The 17346-nt window shown below is 46.1% G+C and overlaps 1 protein-coding gene across 1 annotated transcript in view; it reads left to right on the plus strand.

Annotated features, from left to right (window-relative positions):
- Window positions 1-1145: 1145 nt before the first annotated feature.
- LOC148043193 (gamma-aminobutyric acid receptor subunit alpha-3-like) overlaps window positions 1146-17346 on the plus strand; it is a 31370-nt gene continuing 15169 nt past the window's right edge. The window contains exons 1-3 of the mRNA XM_087727142.1: window positions 1146-1275; window positions 10699-10823; window positions 16630-16697. Of these exons, the coding sequence (XP_087583268.1) occupies window positions 1187-1275; window positions 10699-10823; window positions 16630-16697 (282 nt within the window). The 5' untranslated portion in view covers window positions 1146-1186. The remainder of the gene's footprint in view (window positions 1276-10698; window positions 10824-16629; window positions 16698-17346) is intronic.

The raw sequence follows: 17346 nt of genomic DNA on the forward strand, positions 1-17346 counted from the left end.
CCTACTGTCTTTCCACAGAAAATCTGGCCAGCTCAGGGCTGATCGCTTTTCCTCCCCTGGTTCTTCTTCGTCTGATGTTAGGCTGAGCCTTCCACGGGGGGAAATGAGGGATTGAAGGGTACACAAAAGCTCCAGCGTCCTCCCTTTCTTGAGATGAGGCAGCTTTCCCAGGGTCTCTCATGCTTCCCTTACTGAGCTGCCCGCGTTGCTGCTTCAGCCTTCGTGTTTGCATTTATCCCAGGAATGTGTGTTCATTTCTGTTACTACAGGCTCACTCATAAGCTGCTTCTCAAACATTTGCCTCGAGCTGTTTCTCTCGGAGGTTCTAGGTAATGGGACTTGTTGCAGAGATGGGTTCCTGCCAGTTCGCACCAGTTCGGTAGAACCGAGTTCGTCAAATCTACCAAACTGGTTAGAAGAGGTTCCACCAGTGGACCCGGAAAGCAGGCCACACCTACAGAAGAGGTTCCAAAATTTTTTGAAACACACACACACACACACACACACACACACACACACACTCACACAGAGAGAGAAAGAGAAAGAAAGAAAGAAAGAAAGAAAAAAAGAAAGAAAAAGTGTGAGAGAGAGAGATGAAAGAAAAAAGGAAAAAGGGACAGAGAAACAAAAGGAAGGAGAGAGAGGGAGAGAGAGAGAGAGAGAGAGAGAGAGAGAACACATGGCCAGCAAGCCACTCCCACCAGGTCATATGGCTGGCAAGCCACTCCCACAAAGGAGGCCACACCCACAGAGTAGGTTCGAAAATTTTTTGAAACCTACCACTGCTCCCTTCCTCCTTCCCTTCTCAACTCTGCAAGGCACATTGACCATTGCCAAAGATGGGAGAACAGCATGAGAGATTGGGCTATGATTGTTCTGGGCTATCTAGAAGTAGCAGTCCAAACTCAACATTATTTAGGGACCGATGGCCACAAGGACCATCATAGGAGATTGACAGTATCATAGCGGATTGACAGTGGCTAGCTGGACCAGCCTCGATTCCCTTGATTCCTGCTTTCAATCCTTTAGACCAAGACTCCAGAGAGGCTCCAGCTGGTCTTTGCCCATGTGCCTTCTGCCCCTCAATCGCCCCTCCTCAGCATCGTTCTGGCCTTGATGACTCTCCCCTTTTCCTCTTTGGCAGGTGTGGACTATCTGTTGGCTCCCACGGCTGCACTGAAGAGGGATGGCCTTCAGGATCCTCTGGGCAAGGACCCCCTTCTGCACCACTAGCCTTGGGATTCTTCTCCTCGTCTACGCCCTGCCTGCAGAAGGGTAAGGGGGCAGAACAGGGGTCTCTCGTCCCACCGGGGCAGCTGAATCATTCCTTCTGACCCAGCCATGACTTTTGGGGAGGGAAGCATCAGCCTCCAATTGGACCCGTATCCTGGACTGGTTTGCTTATCCCCAGAGATCCGGACCCTACCCAGTCTCATGGCCTTCCATAAAGCTATCAAAACCTGGCTTTTCAAGCAGGCCTGGGGCTGTTGACCTCTTGATTGAGGTCCAGCCCCGCTTCGACTGGGTGCATGTTGTGTTTCTTCTTAACCTTGTTGTATCTTATTGTTTTAATCCTTTTTAATATTTTTCATTTCTGTAAGCCGCCCGGAGTCCTTCAGGATTGGGCGGCCTATAAATTTAATAAATTAAATTAAATGAAATGCTTATTTGGAGGCTGGCTGGCAAATGGCTCTGCTTTACCCTTCCTGTGCTAGAGAAGGGGTGATTCAGCAGTCTGTTGCAGGCTGGATTTAGTGCTGGGTCAGCCCCGGAGTTTCTCAGAGACCAAAAGAAAAGTAGGACAGCTCTGCTGGGAGCTTTCTTGGGCCCCCATCCATCATTTGCCATTTGCTGTCCATCAGGCAGAGCAACACTGAGTGGAGTGGGGCGCCTGGGATGGGGAGCCCCCCCCCCCCATCAGCCCAGCCTCTTGAGTTTCTCCCATCCAGCCTCAAGGGCAGAGGGGCCAGGCAGGAGGTTGGGGTGGGGGAATGACTCCTTTTGGCTGGACACCTCAAGACAGAGGCTGGGGAGACTTTAATTTGGAACCCCGCCCCAGCCAAGAAAGTGATGGATCTGTGGATCCTTGGGCTCTTCCCACTCTGAATACAGATGAGAGTTGCTTGAGAAGAAAGAGAATCCCATTTGCCCCTCCTTCTTGGATTTGTCCATGAAGGGAGTCTTGGCTGCAACTCATAGGTTTCAGCATTTACATCTCTCCCTCCCTCCAATGTCACTCTGATGCTTCTTTCTTTCTTTCTTTCTTTCTTTCTTTCTTTCTTTCTTTCTTTCTTTCTTTCTTTCTTTCTTTTTTTCCTTCCTCTAATGTCACTCTGATGCTTCTTTCTTTCTTTCTTTCTTTCTTTCTTTCTTTCTTTCTTTCTTTCTTTTTTTCCTCCCTCCAATGTCACTCTGATGCTTCTTCCTTCCTTTCTTTCTTTCTTTCTTTCTTTCCTTTCTTCCTTCCTCCAATTTCACTCTGATGCTTCTTTCTTTCTTTCTTTCTTTCTTTTCTTCCTTCCTCCAATGTCATTCTGATGCTTCTTTCTTTCTTTCTTTCTTTCTTTCTTTTCTTCCTCCCTTCAATGTCACTCTGATGCTTCTTTCTTTTTTCTTTCTTTCTTTCTTTCTTTCTTTCTTTCTTTCTTTCTTTTTTCCTCCCTCCAATGTTACTCTGATGCTTCTTTCTTTCTTTTTTCTTTTTTCTTTCTTTCTTTTCTTCCTCCCTTCAATGTTACTCTGATGCTTCTTTCTTTTTTCTTTCTTTCTTTCTTTCTTTCTTTCTTTCTTTCTTTCTTTCTTTCTTTCTTTCTTTCTTTCTTTCTTTTCTTCCTTCCCCCAATGTCACTCTGATGCTTCTTTCTTTCTTTTTTCTTTTTTCTTTCTTTCTTTTCTTCGTCCCTCCAATGTTACTCTGATGCTTCTTTCTTTCTTTCTTTCTTTCTTTCTTTCTTTCTTTCTTTTCTTCCTCCCTCCAATGTCACTCTGATGCTTCTTTCTTTCTTTCTTTCTTTCTTTCTTTCTTTCTTTCTTTCTTTCTTTCTTTTCTTCCTCCCTCCAATGTTACTCTGATGCTTCTTTCTTTCTTTCTTTCTTTCTTTCTTTCTTTCTTTCTTTCTTTCTTTCTTTCTTTCTTTCTTTCTTTCTTTCTTTCTTTTCTTCCTCCCTCCAATGTCACTCTGATGCTTCTTTCTTTCTTTCTTTCTTTCTTTCTTTCTTTCTTTCTTTTCTTCCTCCCTCCAATGTTACTCTGATGCTTCTTTCTTTCTTTCTTTCTTTCTTTCTTTCTTTCTTTCTTTCTTTCTTTCTTTCTTTCTTTCTTTTCTTCCTCCCTCCAATGTCACTCTGATGCTTGCTTCTTTCTTTCTCTTTCTTTCTTTTCTTCTTTCTTTCTTTTTCTTTCTTTCTTTCTCATTCATTTGTTCTTCGTTCATTCATTTCACCTGCTCCCTACTCAAAAAGACTCTGGGCAGCTTACAATGGCATTTGGGGAGGGGGGGTTGCATCTTGTGCATTTTGTGGCTGTGAATGTTACTGTCGACTTGCTTTGCCTAACCCTGACCCACAAGGAGAATTTGGACACGTGACGTGACCATCACTTTGCTACCATGGATACGATAGCTCTCGTTTAAGATCTGTCTCATTTAGTGGCCATTTGCAATTGCGATGGCATTGAAAAGTAAAGTGTCAACCAGTCCTCACCTTTACAACCTTTGCAGGTCTGTAAAGCAGTGTTTCTCAACCTTGACAACTTGAAGTCCTGTGGACTTCAACTCCCAGAATTCCCCAGCCAGCTATGCTGGCTGGGGGATTCTGGGAGTTGAAGTCCACAGGACTTCAAGTTGTCAAGGTTGAGAAACACTGCTGTAAAGCAAAGAAAAACTTAAGTCAGGTGATAAGCAGAGGTGTTGTAGTTTCACTTAGCAACTGCTTCACTTAATAGCTGAGTTGCACAACGGCAGCAAGACTGTTGATGGCGCAGTACTGGAAGAAGGAAGATTTGCCTACTATTCAAGAATGGACGTTAAAAGTAACAAACTTAGCAGAGATGGCTAAAATATCAGCATATCTTAAGGACCACTCAGATGAGAAATACAAGCAGGAATGGAGAAGATGGATTGATTATATTCAAAATAAATATGGGACTAAGAAACTCCAGATAGCTTTTGACTGAAGAAGCAAAGAATGACATAACTTGTTTAGAGTTAGCTTAACAAAAGAGGAGTTAAAGTATAAGTGAGGATGATGCTAAAGTCTTTTTTTTTAGTTCACTTTAGAATATAATTGTTAAAGATTTATACCCTGTATTTGCTCTGGGAAGTCGGGGGGGGAGGTAGGGAGGGGGAGAGGGTTCAGGAGGGGAGGGTGGGGGTGGGGAGGTAAATATTTGTAAAAGCTGGTTAAATTTTCAATAAAAAAAATAGCTGAGTTGCTAGTCCCAATTATGATCACTCATTGAGGACGGATGAAAGAAATCTTATTTCAGAACAAAACATAGAAATAGCAATAGCAATAGCAGTTAGACTTATATACCGCTTCATAGGGCTTTCAGCCCTCTCTAAGCGGTTTACAGAGTCAGCATATTGCCCCCAACAACAATCCGGGTCCTCATTTTACCCACCTCGGAAGGATGGAAGGCTGAGTCAACCCTGAGCCGGTGAGATTTGAACAGCTGAACTGCAGAACTGCAGTCAGCTGAAGTAGCCTGCAGTGCTGCATTTAACCACTGCGCCACCTCGCCATGTCTTGCTCCCTATCTCCATACCCAGAAGCCTGGGCCAGGGGAAGGGCCTTGGTCTTCCTTCGCGCATGCACACCAGAAATTGGTGTGACTGGCGCACATGTACCCACCGGAAATTGGAAGCTCGGCTTCCTGGTGCGCACATGCGCCCCGGGAAACTGCTCTTCTGGTTTCCGGCACCCCCCCTCCCCACTCCACGCACACACTCCCATTTCGATGTCGAACAGGTTTCCCAACACTGATATAGCATATACAATTCCCATACTTTCTCTCCTCCAGCAACACCGCAAATATAGTTTCTCATCATAGACACAGTCAGGGAGGACCTTAGAGATCATCTGGCCCAACCCTTCATCGTTTTGCTAACATATCCGGATGGCTCTCTGCTTTCTCTCTTTGGAGACCTCTCATGAAAGGGAACATACCACTGCCTGCAGTGGCCTCTTTCGCTGGTATCAGAAAATTCGGAAACTACTTCTTAGAAGGTTTTCCACTCACAGCTTCAAGTTTTGCCCTCTGGGGAAACAGACAGCGTCCGTTGTCTTCTGTATACCACAACATGTCACTTCGCGATGTGAAGTGGCGCAATGGCTCAGCGGTTAAAGAGACAGAGCTTGTCAGCTGGAAAGCTGAGAACCCAAGTTTGAGAAACAAGAGAGTGAACTAGCAATAGCAATAGCAGTTAGACTTATATATCGCTTCATAGGGCTTTCAGCCCTCTCTAAGCAGTTTACAGAGTCAGCATATCGCCCCCACAGTCTGGGTCCTCATTTCACCCACCTCGGAAGGATGGAAGGCTGAGTCAACCTTGAGCTGGTGAGATTAGAACTGCTGAACTGCAGATAACAGTCAGCTGAAGTGGCCTGCAGTACTGCACTCTAACCACTGCGCCACCTCGGCTCTCCCCTTCCTGCCCTGGCTCCTGCCCGCCTAGCAGTTTGGAAGATCAATGGGTACCGTCTTGAGACAACGCTGTCTCTCTTGGCTAAGAGACAGAGATGAGCACCAGCCCTAAAGCCAGAAACATTTGACCAGGGAAAACCTTTCACTTTATACCGTAACATTAAATGTCACTTTCTCAAGCTAAATTTCCTGCTAATCATTCTTCATAGGATTTTATTCCCAGTCTCCGCAGAATCGTGGTAGCCCCCTTTCCACTTTGCTCCTGTCCATATCTCTTTTAGACCAGCAGTACTTAATACTGTTCTGAACCCCCCCCCTTCTCCGTCCAGGAACGAAAGCCAAAAGCAAACGTAAATAAGAATACTTTAAATCAGTCCAGACTCTCGTTGGCTGCAAGCCGAGGTGGCGCAGTGGTTAGAGTGCAGTATTGCAGCCACTTCAGCTGACTGCTAAGGTGCAGGTCGGCGGTTCAAATCTCACCGGCTCAGGGTTGACTCAGCCTTCCATCCTTCCGAGGTGGGTAAAATGAGGACCCGGATTGTTGTTGGGGGCAATATGCTGACTCTGTAAACCACTTAGAGAGGGCTGAAAGCCCTATGAAGCGGTATATAAGTCTAACTGCTATTGCTATTGCTATTGGCCTTCTGCCAATCACCTCCCTCCGTCCCATCAGATCGCATAGAGTAGGCCTCCTCCGAATTCCATCCGCCAGTCAGTGCCGACTGGCGACTACGCGGAGGAGAGCCTTCTCAGTTGCAGCTCCGACGCTATGGAACAATCTCCCCGTGGAGATCCGCACCCTCACCACCGTCCAGGCTTTCCGCACAGCCCTCAAGATCTGGCTATCCCGTCAGGCCTGGGGATAAGACTTTACTCTCGCCCTGCCCGAATGTTGAATGAATGTTGTGTTTTACCGCTAATTATTTTTACTCACATTTTCTTTTTGTGTTTTGTCCTGCACTCCCCTCCCCTATTATTGTAAGCCGCCCTGAGTCCCCTCAGGGAAAAGGGCGGCCTATAAATGTTTAATAAAACATAAAACATAATAAAACATTGCTATAAAATAAACAAAGAGATAAGCACTCTGGCAGCAAGTCCTACAAGCCTAGGCAGCAAATGCAAACAAACTCTGGCAGCAATCCAGCCTGCCAGGTTTGTTTCTTGTTAATCGTTAACGTGAACGTTGACTTCTGCAAAAGGGCGTGGCACAAGCAGTCTCTTTTATAATCAGGAGAGGATCTCAATGAGCATCAGCTGAGCGTAATCACCTCTTGTAATTACGCCGTTGTTCTTGACGCCGAGTAGCCCTTCGACGGCGTGCATCCTGGAACAACTTACAGGTATTTTCTGGATCACTCCCTCTTGTTTCCTCCCCACTGATCCAAGGCTCAGATGCCAGCTTGGGGCCAACCAGTCTCTCCTCGCCCTGCTCAGAGTCGGAACCCTGTCCAGGGTCCTCCACCACCTCCAGGGCCGACTCATAAGACCCCTCGCTGTCGGAGTCTGGCGGCAGCTCCAACGGCTCCTGCCGGGCCACAACATAATACTAAGCAGAGTATGAAAACTGGAGTATACCACAAAGCGGAGTGAAGCTGGACTGTTACTTCCTCTATGCCGTTAGGACAGGCCAAAATAGCCCCTGCCTTTTTAACAGCTGTCACACCTTCCCCTGGTGACCTACTAGGAACAGCCACAACATGTTTGCGTCTTCTAAACCAGATCTCCCCATTCCTAATTGTATGCACGAATATGCGCTTGTACACATCCGTACACCTATACGCAAGTGAGGTCTGGATTGTTTCTGCTGTTACGTGTCATTCTGGGTTGGATGCTTTTCTGTTTTGTGAGTTCATTTTGCTTGGGAGGGAGGCCCCAGTGCAAAATAGGTATAGATCTTTTTTATTATTATTTGTTTCTTTTTTTCTTTTTAGTTTTTATAACTCTTGTATTTTATTTTATTTTTTTTATTAAAAAGTTTTAATAAGTTTTACAATTGTATACCCTTCCCCTTCCCTCCCTCCACCCCAATCCCAGATCCCCTGCCCCCTCCCCCCCCGACCTCCCAGAGCAAAATACAGGGTATGCAATTATGCAATGCAATTAGACTTATATACCGCTTCAATTAGACTTATATACCGCTAAGAGCCAAGGTGGCGCAGTGGTTAAATGCAGCACTGCAGGCTACTGCTAGATCAGCAGGTCAGCGGTTCAAATCTCACCGGCTCAGGGTTGACTCAGCCTTCCATCCTTCCGAGGTGGGTAAAATGAGGACCCAGATTGTTGGGGGCAATATGCTGACTCTCTGTAAACCGCTTAGAGAGGCCTGAAAGGCCTATGAAGCGGTATATAAGTCCACTGCTATTGCTATTGCTATATTCATAGGGCTTTCAGCCCTCTCTAAGTGGTTTACAGAGTCAGCATATCGCCCCCACAGTCTGGGTCCTCATTTCACCCACCTCGGAAGGATGGAAGGCTGAGTCAACCTTGAGCCGGTGAGATTTGAACCGCTGAACTGCAGTTAACAGTCAGCTGAAGTGGCCTGCAGTACTGAAGTGGCCTGCAGTACTGCAGTACAGTATAAACATTTAACAATCATACACTAAAATAAACTAACTTTAGCATCGTACCTTCACTTATACTTTAACTCCCCTTTTGTAAAACTAACTTTAGATAAATTGCAATATTGGCTGTTCATTCATTCATAAGCTAACTGAAATTTCTTAGTCCCATATTTGTTTTGAATATAATCAGGCCATCTCCTCCATTCCAACTTATATGTCTCATCTGGTCCTTCAAGTATGCTGATATTTTAGCCATCTCTGCTAAGCTTGTTACTTTTAATGTCCATTCTTGAATAATAGGCAATTCTTCCTTCTTCCAGTACTGCGCCGCCAACAATCTTGCTGACGTTGTATAGATCTTTTTGAAATGTATTTTTCTCCCTAAACTGTTAGCCAGCCCCCTGAGTTTTGAGTCATCTGTAAATTAGATCATCCTTCTTTCAACCCATTCATCCAGATTGTTCATAGAAAGGTTAAAGAACATCGGGCTGTGATTGCATGCCAGATGTGGCACACGGAGCCCTCTCTGTGGGCACACGCCATCGCCAGCTACTCCTCTGGTTTTCAGCATGCATGCCAGTTGGTCTTCACAGGATCCAGAAAATGGCCCTCCAAAATGGCCCAAAACAGCCCAAAACCAGGTCATTTTTCAGTGCTGTTTTCTGGGCTGTTTTGGGGAGTCATTTTCAGGCCATTTTCAAGCTGTTTTTTTCATATCATAAACAGCCTGGAAACATCCCAGAAAACAGCCATAAACAGTCAAAAAACAGGCACGCACAGGCCGGCTAACTGGCCTTCGGGTTTCCGGCACATGCACATGTGTTGTGGTTTGGGCACTCGGTGACGAAAAGCTTTGCCATCACTGGCACAGGGCCCTGGGCAGAGCCTTGAAGCACTTCACCTGAGCCTCCTCACCCAGCTGATGTGGCACCCTTAACAAGTCCTCTTTGGGTGCAGCTGATTGCCTCTAACAGAAGCTTCAACTCGCCCAGATTTTTACCATGTCATTAATAGCAATAGCAATAGCAGTTAGACTTATATACCGCTTCATAGGGCTTTCAGCCCTCTCTAAGCGGTTTACAGAGTCAGCATATCGCCCCCACAGTCCGGGTCCTCATTTCACCCACCTCGGAAGGATGGAAGTCTGAGTCAACCTTGAGCCGGTGAGATTAGAACCGCTGAATTGCAGATAACAGTCAGCTGAAGTGGCCTGCAGTACTGCACCCTAACCACTGCGCCACCTCGGCTCTCTCTAATGACGTTGTCTACAGTCAACTGCCTTTGTCAATGTATGCAGGAGTGGAGATATGGAGGAGATTATGCCGGCCGGCCTTTGGGACTTACCTGAAATCCATTTAGAGAGGGTCTGGGATGGCTGGTCACCACCCAAAATTCCTCCTCAAATCTGTTGGAAGGGGACTTGTCCAGCGGTGGGATTCAAATAATTTAACAACCGGTTCTCTGCCCTAATGACTATCTGGGTAGGTGGGGCTCGGTGGTCATGTGACTGGGTGGGCTTGGCCAACTCAAGGTCACTCAAGTCCAGTGGTGGGTTTCAAAAAAATTTCATACCTACTCTGTGGGTGTGGCCTCCTTTGTGGGAGTGGCTTGCCGGCCATGTGACCTGGTGGGAGTGGCTTGCTGGCCATGTGTTTTCTTTCTCTCTCTTCTCTCTCTCTCTCTCTCTCTCTCTCTCTCTCTTTTCCTTCCTTTTGTCTCTCTGTCCCTTTTTCCTTTTTTTCTTTCATCTCTCTCACTTTTTCTTTCTTTTTTTCTTTTTTCTTTTTTTCTTTTTTTCTTTTTTTCTTTTTTTCTTTTTTTCTTTTTTCTTTTTTTCTTTTTTCTTTTTTCTTTCTTCCTTTCTTCCTTTCTTCCTATCTTCCTTTCTTTCTCTTTCTCTCTCTCTCTCTCTGTCTGAGTTTGTCTGTCTGTCTGTCTGTGTGTGTGTGTGTGTGTGTGTGTGTGTGTCAGTGGTAGGTATCAAAATTTTTTAAAAAAAAAGAACAAAATTTTTTGGAACCTCTTTTGTAGGTGTGACCTGCTTTCCGGGTCCACTGGTGGAACCTCTTCTAACTGGTTCGGTAGATTTGACGAACCGGTTCTACCGAACTGGTTCGAACTGGTAGGAACCCACCTCTGCTCAGGTTGCTGGGTGCTTCACCTTAGCTGTTACAATGTAATAAGCGTTAACCGGAGAGGCAGTTTCTGTAAGCAGGGCAATAAAGATTAGGCTAGAAACAACACTAGAATGCTTCCTTCCTGCCTTCCTTACAGGATTAGCCCTGTAAAGTGGGGAAAAAAACAAAAGGAGATTTCTTCCAACAATCGGTTCTCTGACCTACTTAGAAAGTTACCAACCGGTTCTCCCGAATAGGTGTGAACCGGCTGAATCCCACCACTGGACTTGTCCCAATATGTCTGACTCCCCCAATAAGATGTGAGAAATGAAGGTGTGTCTTGATTTCCCCCCCCCCGTTTCCGTTGTCATGACAGACTAGCCCAAAAACATGGCCCTGATATCATCGATGACGACAGCAAAGACAACATAACCATCTTCACACGCATCCTGGATCGTCTGTTGGATGGCTACGACAACCGGCTGAGACCTGGGCTTGGAGGTAAACCCATTTTGCTTGTGTTTCCCACGGTTTCTCCACATCCAGAAACCGAAGGGCTATTTCGAACTTCTTTGCGCTCTTTGTACATAAGATGTTTCTGTTATTCGAATGTAGATACGACCAACTCTTGGAGGCTGGCTTTGTTCTGTGCTCATGAGCAGCTGCTCCTGCCTGGGGGCAGGAGGAGAGGTGCTGAAGCCTTCAGCAACACAGCCTATGGGAACAGTGCTGGCCATGCGCACATTTTGCCGCCCGTATCGCCACTAGATAAGACCTAATAAAGGTTCTTAGTAGTGTTCGGTCGGATTCGGAGTTACTGGCCCTCCAACGTCGCTCTAGGCGTCTCTTTTGGTGCTTCATCTCCCAGAGTTCCTCGGAAAAACCAAGGCGCCCTCCTGGATCCACTGCCGCGGAGAGGCCGCAAAGGCGCAATCCGATCTAAAGCCCTAGTCGCTGCGGTATTCCAGGCAGCGACCAAGGACTCAGTCGAATTGTGGGCAAGGGAGTCAGGTATCTCCCCAAGCTCCGTCTGAAATCCCAGAGGGTCCATCGGGTGCCTGGGGCGGAACCATTTAGTCGGCTCCACCTCCCTGCAGTGGGGGAATAGCTTCCGAAAGTCAAGCCTTAGCAGGAAGTAGAGAGTGATTCACTCTCTACTTCCTCAAGTCGCATCTGCCCTTTTTTGGGCAGTGGGCGAGAAGTCCCTCCTTGAAGAACTGAGATCGGTGGTCATGTGACTGGGTGGGCGTGGCCTACTCAATGTCACTCACGTCGATGGACGCTTGGCCTTAGCTGTTACAATATAATAAGGGTTAACCGGAGAGGCAGTTTCTGTAAGCAGGGCAATCAAGATTAGGCTAGAAACAACACCAGAATGTTTCCTTCCTGCCTTCCTTACAGGATTAGCCCTGCAAAGTGGGAAAAACCAAAAGGAGATTTCTTCCAACAATCGGTTCTCTGAACTGCTTAGAACGTTAACAACCGGTTCTCCCGAATAGGTGCGAACCGGCTGAATCCCATCACTGGCAGGACCAGAAAAACCACTGCCAAGCTCCGATCCTCCATCTTGACACAAAATTAGTTTGTGCTTAATTTTGAATTGATGGGGATTTACATTCACCCAGTAGTGGCTGGGATGTATGCTCTTCAACTCTTTTATGTTCTTAATCTTTTTTTCCGAAATATAGAACATTATCCTTCTTTCTTTCCAACTGAAGCAAGGCTGCGAGTTCTCTGGATCTTAAAATTAAGCAGGCTTAATTTTAAGAGAATCTGCCTTTCAGAAAAACCTTTTTCCACATTGATTTGGGCTTTATAAGCCATAGCTGGTGTTTTACGGCGAGTCTGTCCAATGTTCAGTGGAACTGTGGTCGTGCAAGGAAGCACGAGGTCTTCCTTAACGGGTTAGCTATCTCTTGTAAAGCATGTTCCACTGTCTAAATAGCATCAAGCTGTAAAATATGCGTTATCACGGTGCAGTCCAACACTGGATGGGATGGTAGAGCTGGCCCATGTTATTAGTTATGCAGATAGCCTCTTGGCCACCACTAAGCACTATTCTCATTCAAAAGGAAACTATCGAGGTGGATTAACATGGCCAAAAAATGTGGGCTTTTCCCAGTGGTGAGTTTCAAAAATTTTTCGAACCTACTCTGTGGGTGTGGCCTCCTTTGTGGGAGTGGCTTGCCGGCCATGTGACCTGGTGGGAGTGGCTTGCCAGCCATGTGTTCTCTCTCTCTCTCTCTCTCCTTCCTTTTGTCTCTCTGTCCCTTTTTTCTTTTTTTTCTTTCATCGCTCTCTCACTTTTTCTTTCTTTTTTCTTCCTTTCTTTCTTCCTTTCTTTCTCTTTCTCTTTCTCTTTCTCTCTGTGTGAGTCTGTCTGTCTCTTTATGTGTGTGTGTGTTTGTGTGTGTGTGTGTGTGTCTCTTTGCCTCTCTCTTCCTCCCTCCGTCCCTCTGTCTCTCTATGTGATTCTCTGTGTCTGTCTGTCTCTCTCTCTCTCTCTCTCTCTTTCTCTCCTTCCTTTTGTCTCTCTGTCCCTTTTTTCTTTTTTTCTTTCATCTCTCTCTCACTTTTTCTTTCTTTTTTCTTCCTTTCTTCCTTCCTTTCTTTCTCTTTCTCTTTCTCTTTCTCTCTGTGTGAGTCTGTCTGTCTCTTTATGTGTGTGTGTGTTTGTGTGTGTGTGTCTCTTTGCCTCTCTCTTCCTCCCTCCATCCCTCTGTCTCTCTATGTGATTCTCTCTCTGTGTCTGTCTGTCTGTCTGTCTGTCTCTCTCTTTCTCTCCTTCCTTTTGTCTCGCTGTCCCTTTTTTCTTTTTTTCTTTCATCGCTCTCTCACTTTTTCTTTCTTTTTTCTTCCTTTCTTTCTTCCTTTCTTTCTCTTTCTCTCTCTGTGTGAGTCTGTCTGTCTCTTTGTGTGTGTGTGTGTGTGTGTGTGTGTGTGTGTGGCTCTTTGCCTCTCTCTCCCTCCCTCTGTCCCTCTGTGTCTCTCTATGTGATTCTCTCTCTGTATCTGTCTGTCTGTCTGTCTGTCTCTCTCTTTCTCTCTCTTTCTCTCTCTGTGTATGTATCTCTCTCCTCCAGGGGTGGGTTTCAAAAAAATTTTGGAACCTTTTCTGTAGGTGTGGCCTGCTTTCCAGGTCCACTAGTGGAACCTCTTCTAACCGGTTCGGGAGATTTGACAAACCGGTTCTACCGAATAAGTTCGAACTGGTAGGAACCCACCTCTGGCTTTTCCCCAACCAGAAGATGAGGTGCTGTTCTTGGTGCTCATCCTGCCTCCTGCCTTGGTAGCATTTGTTCCCAGCTGCCAATGAAGCTTGACTTTCCTCCAAGATGACAAAAGCCTAACAACCGTTTATGTAACTTGAGTTTGCCCTTAGATATGGCAGAGTAAGGGGAAAACGTTGTTTTGATGCCAATGCAATGAGGGACGACTTAAATCTATCTCGTGGGTGGGCTGGGCACCTGGTGCTGCTGAAGGCATGCGTGACTCCATAAGTTGTACGGTATGTTTAGCATAGCCCATCCCTTTCTGCTCCCTGACAGGGCTCCCCCATCTCCCAGGGAAGGGAAGGCTGGGTTTTCCACTCCTTTCTTACCCCTGGGACGGCCAAGGCTTTTCCCCCTTTTCTGCATTGCCACTAATTGAGCTCAAATACACACACACGCACACACACACACACACAGAGGGGATTTCTATTTTCCTGCCCCCAGAAGAACACATGGGCCTGTCTAGCATCCTCAATTCTGGCCTGATGATGCTGCCATGGCAACACAACTGCTCACTCGAGAGAAATCCTGAGAATTAATGGACAAGCTTGGCCTACCCTCACAATGTGGGGAGAGGCTTATGTGGGAGCCACGGGGTGGGGGGGGGCACATTGATTGCCAGGCCTTGCTCTCCTTCCCGGGCACATCCAGCTTTCTAAACCTTCGCCTATGCAGCCAGGAGGGGCTTGGCAACCCTAGTCCATTCCTCCATCGAGTTCAAGCTCCCAGCCTCACTCCACATCCTTGTCAAGACACCCCTTTGTGCAAACCTCCATTCCTTTCTGCCCTGGAGAGAATGTGGTTGCCTTCTATCTGGGGGATGGTGCAGCTCACTTGGCTATTGCTAAAATAAAGAAAGTGTAGTTATCCGACTGGAACATGTAGGACATATGCTAGAAAGGATGTAGGGGTGCAGGAGAAGGAGGGCGGTCCTCCCAGGTTTGGCCTGGACTACCGAGGACAGTGTCAGGCCTGCAATTTTATTTCCTTACCCTGCCACACTTCCTCTTATTTCATCATGCTGTTTCATTAGTATATTCGATGGGAGGGGGGAATAGACAGGAGTAGGATTGTGGAATGTATTGTTGTCATTCTTTACTAGAAGCCAAGGTCGTCTTTTGTCTCCGCACTTTTACACCTGACCGGAAGCAGCTGGGTGTGGATGCCAGCATGGAAGAAGAAGATTGGACCATGTGATGGATTGTGGGGGTGGGGACAAGATCATGAACTTTTAACTGGGTGGGATTCTGATGTCATTTCCAGTATTGGGATTAACACAAATGTGCCTAAGACGTCTGATTTATTAAATTGGAACCAACAAGGATAGTTTTGCCTTGGTCTCTGATTTAATTCTACATGATACTTGGAACGCTGACAGACAGCTTGGCATGTGCTCAAACCCCTTCCTACTCATCCTCCCTCCCTTGCCTTCTGGAGAAACCCCTCTGCTAGGTGGGGGATCCTTTGGGTTCCACCCACCCCTTGTGGAAGGGCTGCAAAAGAAGAATGGCGGAGCAGAATTGGAGCAAAGCAGAAGCTGTGGGCAAAGGGGTGTGTGATGGATCACCTGAGCCACCTGATGTGCTGCAGAATAAGCCAGAGTCGTTGGCTGCCTCCCTGGCGAGATAGCCAGCAACAGGACTGGCAAACCAGCGAGGTCAAATAAACTGAGTAAATTTTTGTAAGATCGCGTAGCAGCCGATTTGGTATGGCCAAATATGGGAGGAAGTCTACTGCTTCTTTTCTCTGTCTATCGGCACATAAACAGACACATAGACAGATTATTTATCAGCACAAATACAACATATTATATGTATGTATGTATGTATGTATGTATGTATGTATGTATGTATATATATATATATGTGTGTGTGTGTGTGTGTGTGTGTGTGTATGTGTATGTGTATGTGTATGTGTATGTGTATGTGTATGTGTATGTATATGTATATGTATATGTGTGTGTGTATATATATATAATAATTGGGGCATACCAGGGGTTGTGACACTAAATATATACCTTCCTCCCTGGCTTCAGCTGATAAGGAGGAGGACCTTGTAGCTCAGTGGTTAACACATCTGCCTAAGATGTAACACAGCACAGGTTCGAATCCCAATAAGGGTATGGCTAGCTGATGAGAGCTAAATAGCTTGAAATAGATCTATACTAGTCTCCCTTTATTTATTTATCAGCACAAATATAACACACACACACACACACACACATATATACATACATACATACATACATACATACATACATACATACATATATATACACACATACATATATACATATACATACACACACACACACACAGTCTCACCAGGCATAACAAGTTTTTTTTCTTCTTCTGGCTGCTTGGATATATTGTCAGCATGCAAATAGTTGCCAAATCTTCGGATGCTGCAGGTTGAGGAGATACTTAATTGAAAAGGTGGCTATTGGCCTCTTTCCAAGGGAGCGACTCTTCTCCGTTCTTGTAGCAAGGTTATGTGGTTGGAGGGGGGAAACACGAAGGCCATGTAGAAGAGCCCTTGGCTTGAAGTGCTGAATGGAGAGGTGTTAATTGGTAGCACCATGACCTGCCTTGGGGGGGATGGAAAGTCCCTGTCCAGGTCTGCAGGCCCCTGATCACGTTGAGGCAGGATTGCATCCCATCCTATTGCCTGGCTCAAATATTGAATGAATCAATCAAGTTTCCAAAGCAGTCTCATGTGGAAGCATCTGCTTTAAGCAATCGGTTAGCCTGTGCCATTTAATAAAATTTGGAAACATTATTCTCGACTCGCCGATGGCATGACAGGAGATCCATGGGTCACATCATGTGTGTGTGTATATATAGAAATCCTGTAAAATTAACATGCAGAAAAATCCAATGCTCTGTTTGAATTAAAGTCTGCTTCCGATTTACTTTCAAGTCACGGGATTATTGTAGACATCCAATGATCCCCCAAAGCATGGACCTTTCAAAAGAAAAGAGATGCTATTTTGTTTGCTCTCTAAATATAAACGTCATGTTTTTGTGTTGTTCCAGATACAGTAACTGAAGTCAAAACCAATATCTATGTGACCAGTTTTGGCCCTGTCTCAGACACTGACATGGTAGGTGATGCTTTGTTACATCCAAGCTTCCTGCGGGACAGGGATGCTCGCAGCTGGCAGAGGAGAATTGCCTTGAAAAATATTTTGGTACTATGGCCTCTCCTGTGCTTCAGAGGGAGGGCTAGGGAGCAGTAGTGGAGGGATTCCCAGTAGGAGCCCAGCAGGTTCTGAGGACTGTTCTGAAGGATGGGTAGGTGTTGGCGGGCTTGGTAGGACCAGAGGCAATGGCTTCCATGGCCAATGGAACAATCTTCCAAGGCCCTGGAGCTAGACTATGAATTCAACTTCTGACCTAGAAGAGCTGGTTGATAAAGGTTGCCCTGGAAGTGCCATCTTTGGTTGGCAGTAAAGAGATCTGTGGGGCTGCAAACTCTAGTGGGGAATGGAAGAAAAGGGAAGGGAAAGGAGGGGAAAGGAAGGGAAGGGAAGGAAAGGAAGGGAAAGGAGAGGAAAGGATGGGAAGGGAAATGAAGGAAAAGGAAAGGAAGGGAGGGGAAATGAATGAAAGGGAAGGGAAAGGAGGGGAAATGAATGGAAAGGAAAAGAAGGGAAGGGAAAGGAGAAGAAAGGATGGAAGGGAAGGGAAGGAAAAGGAAAGGAAGGGAGGGGAAAGGAGGAAAAATTGAATGAAAGGGAAGGGAAAGGAGGG

This window comes from Thamnophis sirtalis, unplaced genomic scaffold, assembly GCF_051295495.1.
Source record: "Thamnophis sirtalis isolate CommonGarterSnake01/CBP01778 unplaced genomic scaffold, rThaSir2_p1.2 scaffold_13, whole genome shotgun sequence".
Taxonomy (NCBI): Eukaryota; Metazoa; Chordata; class Lepidosauria; order Squamata; family Natricidae; genus Thamnophis; species Thamnophis sirtalis.